Genomic DNA, 10,000 nt, shown 5'->3' with positions numbered 1-10,000 from the left:
CCCGGACTCGATGACATAAGGGGGGTATCCCGAAATACCTGCGATGTTGACGTCGGTAAAAAAAGAGCAAGGGGACACTTTGTGACGCTTATTGAAATCCACGTGCATCTAATTGCGTGCATTTCTTGACACATCTACGTTGGTTGAGTTTGTTGGTTCTCTATTTTGCCCCGAGAGGTTTTCTCTGCGTACTGTGGCTCCTCTGTCTCATTAATTTCCTGTGACTTAGTTTGATTTGAAGTCTGCCCATGTAGAAGAGCAATTGGGTCCGGCAAAATAAGATTAGACTTGTACAAACAAATATTTGCTGTTACATTTTACGTCTCGAGAGAGAATGAAAAGAGAAAGACCACCTACTTTTGAACAAACACTTGGAAGCCAGTGTTTGTAATGTGTCCGTAGGATCCATTGTCTTCGCCTCCAGAGTCCTGCTGTTTTATGGAAAGATGCATGGAGGCCAACAAATGAGCCATGTTTTCCTTCTGAACAGGTGAGAAAATCTGCACATCTGAGGACAAGGATGTAACATTGTTTTTTGTTGTTTTGTTTTCATTTACACTTCATTACATTACTACTACTACCTCACTACTACACTGTAACATTTTTAACGTTTTTCATTAGAGTGGCTTTTAACTGAGTAGTGACGAAAGTAATTTCGTGCTCGGTTCGGTTCAGGAATGGCTAAAAAATCTCACGCCACATTCTAAGAAGGCTCGATTCGGGAAATGAGCCAGCGCTCACCCTCGAAAAATCGAGCCTACATTTTCAGCCAATGAAGGGAAAAAGTAAACACCAGTTTTTCCTACTTAGTGCCGGATGCACAAATTTCCTCTGGCATCACGATTGGCTCATTTGATTACATTCCCATGTAGCGAAAGGCCACAATAAATTCGATTTCTGGTCTACAAGAATAAATTAAAAGCCGCTCGAAAGCCGGAACAAATCGGAATTACAGCTCAAACCCTGATTATTATTCAAAACCACTAAGGAAGCACTAAGAATTCGACATTTTCAATATTGCGTCAGTAAGATATTACGCAAGACCTGCAGATCAAACACGGCAGCAGAAATTTATGAGCGCACCGCACAAGTCTCAGAAACTAAATCCTCTTTTATTTACCTTAAAGGCACGTCCAAATGGAAATGTTTGGGGATAAAACGTGTGAAAGCATGACGTTTCACTGAGTAGCCGAACGCCATGAAAACATCCTAAAAATTCTTTATCAAACAGATCTCAATATGGCAGAATGAAGGATTCATTCACACAAGGCGAGGGGGAGTTGGCCATGGGTATTTCAGATCTTACTTTGCGGCGATAGGACGCGTAAACATATACGCGGAAAGGCGAATTTGGCTTAGTAGCTTTGTCGGTAGTACAACGTTGATTTCATCCAACTGTTGTGGGTTCAATTCCCACTCTGGTCAGTGGTTCCACTTTCCTTGTGTAAGCTCATTTCCATGACTAGGGCTTATCGTCTACCGGATATATTTTCTGGCACTCAACTTTGATATTTAATTCAAATGTTTCAACACGTTCTACCTTAAAACATTTCCTGCTTGGACAGCTTTTAACAAAACTGAAGTAAGCTTACCTTCGAGGAGGAAGTGCGCATGAGCAACCAAAGCTTCTTTATCCCAGTGAGGTAGTAGAATGATTGACACTGTGTTGATAAGAGCGGGATAATCACGACAACACTTCTGAAATTTGGGTCTCATATTCGAAACAGTCAGCACAACACGTAGATTTTCTCGAACGGTCCTGGAAACAAGAGTACAGAAAATCATCACCACTTGCAATGCTTATCTCTCACAGGTGAGGCGCGTCAATTTATAGATGACCTGAGTTAGGTTCCTATTGCAAAGCACGGAATCTTTAACTTCATTTTAATGGAACAGCGATCACTAACATTTTAAGTCAAAGCAACTGGTTTGAACCCAGGAGTTATATCGAAACTTTATAAAGTAAGGGCTCCCGCGGTTTACATACGCAGACGCATTACCTCCCTGCTTTTAGTGTCTTTCCTTCTAAAGATACTAGAAGGGAGCTTACGGACGCGATGATTTCGAGACTCGGACGGCAACCGCAAGTGAACATTATACATGCCAAGACAGTAGTGTCTCACAGATTTTTAAACTCCTCATTTCTAACGCAGAAAGGATACATACCAATATAAATTTGGTTGTGTGAAGACAAGTTAAAAGGGAAAGCAGCTCATTTCCGGTTGCCGTCCGCGTTTCAAAAACATCGCTTGTTTAAGCTCCCTAATGACCAGAACACTACTGCGTTTGTGTGCGTCACTTGTGCATAGGCTTGCACCAGAAAGTTATTTCAAAACGATCACATTTAGAACACCGTTCGTCTTAAACACTCACTTGAGGAAGAAATCCCAGGCAACATCCCTTGTATACGCTAATCCAGCCTGGGTAACTTCCGTTCTGACGGCATTGATTACCGAGGTCTGTTCTTCTTCAGTGAAGAGGTGAGAAATAGATGAAGATACCAGAAACTCGCTCACATAGACAAGAAAGTCCTCTTCGCTTAGGTCTGATTCTGGAAGCAATAGCATCAAATGCTCGCCCTGCAGTAAAAACAAAAGAAACGATTCACCAATCAACGCCCAAGATGAAAACATCAGCTTAGGTTACTCGACGCTAGAAAAAAGGAACTTCAAGGAGGCAATCCCCCGCTTCTTTCACTTCTTCGCTTTTGATATATTAACTTTTTTTACCACTTTTCAGCCTACTTCCATGTCAACATCAACAAGACCCTAATACAACTCGTGTACTAAATACTTGTAACCGGCCTATTAACTTCTTCCCCTCTTTATTACCACTTAAGCACACGCATTCTCATATCTTGATTCTACGCATTCCTCAAACTTCCTAAACGAAAATTAACTTGTTTAATCTTTAAGTCTTAATTATCTGGCAAAGTACCCGAAACAACAGTTCAAAGTTTCGCATCAAAAGGGTTTGAAAGGTTCCAGCCTAAAGTTGCGGCAGTCCTTGAGCTTATGAACGAAAAACTCATTTTCACCTTGACACCTGCCCTGGTATACGCCGTTACCAAATCAGCCTTAAAGCTATTGAGAATGTATTTATCAGCAACAGTCAGAGCCGAGGAGTTAATACGAAACACAGAAAATCCACATAGGTGAGCGGCGAGTTGAGCTAGGCTGGTACTCAGACCAGGAGACCCTTGGGATATCAAGAGGGCGTGGCCACACTCATGGGGGCACTGTAATACACGCACAAGACGGCAAATGGTCTCCATTACATCCTGTTGACGAAAAATAAAACAACAACAACAAACATCGTAGCCATTTCGAAATAAGGGCATGAATGGGCTTTTCAAAGGTAAAGTGGGAGGTTGCAGACACACCAGTTGCGAGAGTATGAGATTTTTTACCTTGATTTGCTGCTGTGTTCTTCTCAAACTCATTAATATTTCATAAGCCAAAAACAAAAGAAATCACTACCGTGAAGGAAGTTTGGACATGTGGTCTTAATTAGCATAACATTTCTGTAACTTTGATCCCAAATATCTCTTAAAATACTGATTCCTTTGAGAAGCAATATCAAACACTCGAAAGAGTGTTTCATCAGATATCCAACCACCTCGAAAACGGGTAAAAAACTCGGCCTTCGGCCTCGTTTTTCAACTCGCTTCTCGGTGTTTGGATATCCGATGAAATACTCCTTCTCGTGTTTGATATATTACTTCTCAAATTGTATGGATAGGGAGGTTAAGCATGGACGACGACCTTGTTTAAAGGTACTATTTCCTGTTCCCCATGTAAAGTGTGGATCAACATTCCAGGAAAAAAATTGATATGAGTAATGCGCATGTTTGGAGAGAAGATTGAAAATGTAACGGCAGGGTGCTCGCGTCCGCCGCATAACCTCAAATTTGAAGTCACGTTGCAACAAAGGATGTCTTTCAAACGGTGCAAAAATGGCCAAAAAAATTTTTGGCTCAATTCTAGGTGGGTGGGGTTCATGTGGACGCTAGTTCAGCCCCTAGGAAGAGTGAGCCTGTAAAAAAGCCAATCGATTGCCTTCCACCAAATGGGATTTCTAAATCTGCTACGCCCTTTAACATCATTTCTTTTGTTGGCCCTCACGAGGTCCTCAAAAGGAGTAGCATAAAAAGACTACGTGGCCGTAGGAAGCTGCCTTCCTTTTATTATGACGTCATGGCGGCCATTTTGGTGTTCCAAACTAATTCTTCCGTGATTCAAAACTTTAATCTTATGTAATAATCTTATGACATAATAAACTTTGCCACCGATCATGTGCGCGGAAAACTTAAGTGAATTTTCGCAGTTACCGTGAGTTCTCAAGAGCGAGCCTTGTGGTGTATAAAAGGGAAGAATTGAAGCATTGTCATGAAAGCGTTCTCGATGTCACAACGAAAAAAGCGATAACACCATCAAGGACGAGAATTAAAGAAATATGTAAATATCATACATCATAGAGAGTGATCCTCAATCTTGGAAAATCTTTGTTGTATTCTTCAATACCATGTTCCAAAACAGCCTTCACCTGGTGGAAAAAACGAAACGAAACATTGAGGTCTAAATGAGAATTTAAGGACGGTGCCGGCTACTATTGTTATTGCGCATACGATCTGCGCATCTCGAGATACTCGGATTTCCTATCGGTGATGCTTACTAATGCAGTGATATTTTTGAAAAATGCGTGGTTAACACCAATTTTCTTTTTGGATTTCAATAACACTTGTTAAGATCTACAGTTCCTGCATAATCATAAATCGGGGCAAAAATACCTTTGAATTAATAGGCACCGTCCTTAAATTAGAGAAAATTACGCTATTTTTCTCTCTCGCTGTGATGTTCAAATTTCTTCAGTTAAAACCATATACACTTGGTTAATTACGGTTTGGGTTTTCTAGTCGGAGAGACCGGTTTTTAAATTGAGTGTAGGTAAGCAATATTATTAACCCAAGTAATGGCTTTGACCAATCACAACAAAAAAAGGTAATGCAACGAACCAATCAGAACACAGGTCGAACACAAGTAGCCGGCCTTATGCGCCAAAAAACGTGAGTAAGCAAGTCACTATTGTTTATGCTTTTTGCTCTGTTTGGCTGTGAACAAGACAATCGATTTTGCTTTCACCAATCAGAGTCCTCCAAATTCACATTAATAAAAAACAGCTTACTGTGACAGAGTTGAAAGCAATCCTAGTCATACTTAATACTTTCAACACGTCACTGTAAAGGGACCCAATCTACAAACAAACCTTTTTGATATCTGTAACATTCCTAAAGGAGAGATGCACATCGTCTTCAGCTCCTTCTGACGAACTAGCTCCCATCACTTCACCCAAAGGATCTTCAGAGTCGACTAGGTTTGTGAAGAATGGAGTTGCACCCGTCACCATTGACAGCTGTCAGCAAATATGATTAGACCACGAATGATTAACACAAATGAGCATTATGCAAGGATAATAATAATAATAATAATAATAATAAATGTTGCAAAATAATCGATTTTGCAATACCATATGATAGCCGTATTGAGGAGAAAGAAGTCGAGAAGGTAGTGAAATACCAGGATATAGCAAGAGAATTGAAGAAGTTACGGAAAATGAAAACAATGGTAATTCCTATTGTAATCGGAACATTTGGAACAGTTCCAAAGGATTTAAAAGAGGAGACTAGAGAATATTGGTATAGAGACCAAGATAGACGAGCTTCAGAAAAGTGTTATTCTGAACACGGCAAGGATTCTTAGGAAGGTCCTAGAAGTTTGAGGAGACTTGTTGTCACCAAGCTTCCTGGAGTACTGAAGTTCCATTGGAAATCCAATGTGCGAAAACAAGATAATAATAATAATAATAATAATAATAATAATAATAATGACAGTGAACTTCATTTTAAATATCAAGTCTTCTAGAACTTGGGCACTGATTTGGGACCAAATTTTCCTTCCGATAAATTTAAAAAAAAATCATTTAAAGGAGATCATTTGCACACCAAAATTATGCAATAAAAAATATAGGTCACTGTGCTCGTTTAAGAGCAAAAGACCATCTTACTTGTCTATCTCGATTCTCGTAGGTTTTTATTCACCACGTACTTGGAATGCGCGCGCCTATTCGCAAAGGATTATGGGTCATTCACAACTTCTCTCACGTGTTTTGAGAACTGTTTCATTGTGTATGATCAACTTAAGGACGTTCGCGCCTAAATCTTCCTACGGTGAGATTTTCTTCATTTCTCGCCTAGAGTTAGGTCATTAAGTACTTGCTCCAAAAATATAAAAAAAATTGGGGGTCACCGACTTTGTTTCGGAGAAAATGGCAGTGGAAAAATGCTTTAATTTCGATAAATCTGTCATAATAACGAAAGGTAGCCTCATCTGCTCATCCATCGAAAATCCTAAAAATAAACTGTTAGAGTGAAGGTTTTCGTGCATAGGTTTTTAGGGGTGGGATTTTAAGATAATTTCATGCCGCTATGGATGTCGTAAACAGTAGAGTTCATCCTGGATGAGCGTTTTCGTAACCTCTATCCCTTGCAACCACTACCGGAATTCGATGGCACGAGGAAAGAAAATTAAAAAAAGAGATAACTTCTTACGGTGAGATTTTTTTCATTTTATCATATTTTGTAGATAGTAAGTAGAGTAAGTGATTCATGATTAAAAAAATAGGGGTCACCGATGATCCAAGGGAGTAAAATCGATGTGATTTTACGAAGCTCTTGGAAAACTTCATTTGTCACGTTTTTGCGTGACCTGTCGGGGAAGGACTGGAACCCAAGAGAGGATCGATCGTTGAAGGGTTGAAAGGTTTTTACCCCAAAAAAAAGCTTTCTCGAGCACAGCAACGAAATTTTAAGCAGTCGTCATCTCCATTGCCGTCATGCTCGTCTTCTGGAGTGTGGTTTTTGTGAAATTTAATCGCTGGTTTTTTCCACGCAGGTCCGCGCTATTCAAGCCGACGAGGACGAAAATACTGCTCTATTTTCACGAAAGTAAAGGAAAAAAACTTCAAAAACATACATTCATTTTGAACTTATGTTCGTAGGGTAACAAAAACATTAAAAAAAGAAACAGCCCCATTAAATTTACGCAACGGTTCGTCCTCGAGTTTTCCAAACTTTCAGCCACCTCTCGATCAGCAGCTACCATTTAAAGAGCTTTTCCACCCTCCCGCTCACTTCTCTTTAACGTTTCATGATGATTCGGAAATAAATGTGCCATTCTTTTGCCGGCCTGGAATTTTTTCCCCGGCGTTTTTGTCGCCATGTTATTTTAACTAATGCTTGAACAATATTTATGAAAGTCAAGTAGACTAGCGCACGACTGATAAAAACAACGCGAACATCAGTTGTGCAGTAGTCTACTTGACTTTCCTAAATATTTTTAATCAATTTTGACTGATCACGATCTTCTCTTATCCAACGCTGTGCAAGAGTTATCGTCCACGGTCTCTGCAAAGGTTTTCAAACCTCAACTTCACTAATGCTCGAAGTAATGCGTGACATATTACAGTCGCGTTACCTGCGCAGTTACGTTGCGCACAAACAATTAGCGCGAACGTCCTTAAGCCATAGTTATAATGTTGTAAATTTGGCCAATTTACAAATATTGACACACCATATGCGCAGTACAGGATGTGCAGTGCAATACTGAGGAATCATCTTAAGACGAAAGCTCGTTCAATTTTCAAGACGACACTCAAATACAAATTTACATCAAATACTAGTTACCTAAAGAGATGTCATGTGTTTATCAATGGTAACTTCCAACAGGAGTCGAACCTGTGAAATTCCGATTACTGTAGTATTTTCATACTGCAGGACAATTTTCACCTGAGCATAGTTGTCCTTCGTAACTCCCAGGCAATGGGAAGTTCATAGGTTCGACTCCTTTTTACAAAAATCCTAGTCACGATTGATAAAGACATCTTTTTATTCCTTATCTTACCATCACTTTCAATACATTGAATTATTACCTGTTCATCATCTGTAAAGCGTTTCTTAGCAGCAGTTAGGAAGGCCTGCTGAAATCGCTCTCTATCCACAGAGTCGACCAATCGATGCCCATAAACCCAGTCACATTCATGTTTCCATAACAACAAAAGGTCTTTTGGTCCACAGCCCGGGCGCAATGTCAGGCAGAGATTTCTTTAAAGTGAACAAGAAAAGTACTTTGTTACAACACTACGCCAATTTATTGGAATCGTAAAGGTAACAGCAGCAAGGAGGTCACTGGGCAACCGAGCCACAGTCAACCTCCCAGGCACCTGTTCACACATCACTGACAAAAAAAAAGTGTGTGGAATGTATACACATTGGCTTGGTTAAGCCTCATTAAAAACTGAAAGTCTTAGTACAGGAGATTCTTGGAAGCGCTCGAGTTTGAAAGGAAACTAGACCAGACAATACCTGAACACCATGGTCAAGTCTTTCATTGTAAAAATATAATGACATCGCTGGGAGGTTGGTAAAAACATTCCACGCAAATGATCCTGAAGCTCCACTGTCACATGAATTATAGCAGATAGAAGGTCCCGGATGGCTTTGTCGTGATCTCCAGTCCCTTGCTGTTGAGAGTGTCCCTCGGCTGCCTCCTGAGAGGACGTGTCAATGGCTGTGTGCTGGGACTGAGAAGCGTGAATTATAAAGTGTTTTTCCAACTGCTGAGTGTAGATGCAATGAAGTTCACTTTGGCTGGGGAAAAAAAAAAAAAAAAAAAAAAAAAAAAAAAAAAAAAAAGGGAAAAAAATTAGGATATCTCGTGCCTTGTGCCGTGGTACTACAAGTCCGCTGTATAATTTCGTTGAATCGTTTTATTTCCCTTGAAAAAAATAGATGACTAGTTGCCAAGCAAGGTAGTTATTTGCGATTTAGCCTCAAGAGTTTTGAGAAACGAAATACAAAATTAAGTGTAGCCCTTTCCCTTTCAACTACTTGTCTTTCAATGAGACAAGAACTTACTTACCTTGGGAAAGCGATATTAAATACAGCAAAGTGACGTAACAGCCTGCTGTTTAAGCGCGAAGTGGTTGGCGGGATATGTGGGTTATACGCTGAAAGGTAAGTGACGTCATGTATTTCCCGCCATTGATAACAATCAGGATCAAAAACGCCGCCATGATCAATGTGCTGACGTACAAGTTGCTGGGCAGTCTGGGTGCCAAACTTGTTCACCTAACACAAAAAACGAAATATTGAGGCTCACATTCGAAGACACTTTTAATCGGACTATCCAGGATCCTTTCCATTTTGACAGAAACTACAATAAAGGAGTAGATCAGGATCAGAGGTTCCGTTTTAACTATCTATCAGACAAGCCCCCGAATTCATAGGTCATTTCTACGGCTTCCCGTTTTATGAGACCAATAGGCCATGTAATGACCCAAAAAACTTACCCTACTAAGATTGAGGTCATCCACCAAGCAAGTTAATCTCTTGTTTCCCTTAGGGACGAAAGTTCTAGCATGTTTCCACTCCAGGCAAGATGACATCTCTCTCCATAGACTTCTAGATGTTGTGAACTTGTTACAGAAGACAGTCAAGCTCAACACCTCCCCTATATCGCCGCCATGTTGTTTTAGACGGTGACGCAAAATGGACGTTTTTCCACAACCGGCTTCGCCGACCAGTAAAACCGGCTTTTTACCATCACTAAGTAAACCAACAAGATGGGAAATGCGCTGTGGATGAAACACAAAAAAGGAAACAAACATGACGAGTGAAATAATTCATGTTCATCCGATTTCGATGAGGACAAATAGACCAAACAGAATTCGAAGCAACTGTAGGTGTCCAGACTTTGAGCAAGTTAAGAACGCATCCCGTTTATGGTTGAGACTGATTGTGAGGCATGAGGCTACGCATTTGACATGAAAGACAGAGTGCTGTTTTTCACGAAACAATGGTAATTGTTTTTTCTTACTTTTTTCTTTGTATTTAAGGCTGGTTACACTGGTCCACAGATGCAAGCAAAAACACAAGCAACATGCG

The 10,000-nt window shown here is 40.2% G+C and overlaps 1 protein-coding gene across 1 annotated transcript in view; it reads right to left on the bottom strand.

Moving 5' to 3' along the window:
• LOC137983099 (uncharacterized) overlaps nucleotides 1-10,000 on the bottom strand; it is a 94,632-nt gene that overhangs the window by 29,401 nt on the left and 55,231 nt on the right. Inside the window, exons 51-60 of the mRNA XM_068830281.1 lie at nucleotides 9,406-9,690; nucleotides 8,976-9,184; nucleotides 8,420-8,704; nucleotides 7,987-8,158; nucleotides 5,266-5,412; nucleotides 4,471-4,545; nucleotides 3,038-3,280; nucleotides 2,374-2,579; nucleotides 1,593-1,759; nucleotides 358-508 (exon numbers count right to left, since the gene is read on the bottom strand). Of these exons, the coding sequence (XP_068686382.1) occupies nucleotides 358-508; nucleotides 1,593-1,759; nucleotides 2,374-2,579; nucleotides 3,038-3,280; nucleotides 4,471-4,545; nucleotides 5,266-5,412; nucleotides 7,987-8,158; nucleotides 8,420-8,704; nucleotides 8,976-9,184; nucleotides 9,406-9,690 (1,940 nt within the window). The remainder of the gene's footprint in view (nucleotides 1-357; nucleotides 509-1,592; nucleotides 1,760-2,373; nucleotides 2,580-3,037; nucleotides 3,281-4,470; nucleotides 4,546-5,265; nucleotides 5,413-7,986; nucleotides 8,159-8,419; nucleotides 8,705-8,975; nucleotides 9,185-9,405; nucleotides 9,691-10,000) is intronic.

Source organism: Montipora foliosa, chromosome 13, assembly GCF_036669935.1.
Source record: "Montipora foliosa isolate CH-2021 chromosome 13, ASM3666993v2, whole genome shotgun sequence".
Lineage (NCBI taxonomy): Eukaryota > Metazoa > Cnidaria > Anthozoa > Scleractinia > Acroporidae > Montipora > Montipora foliosa.
The sequence above is the reverse complement of the archived record's forward strand: the minus strand, read 5'-3'. Positions and strand labels throughout refer to the sequence as shown.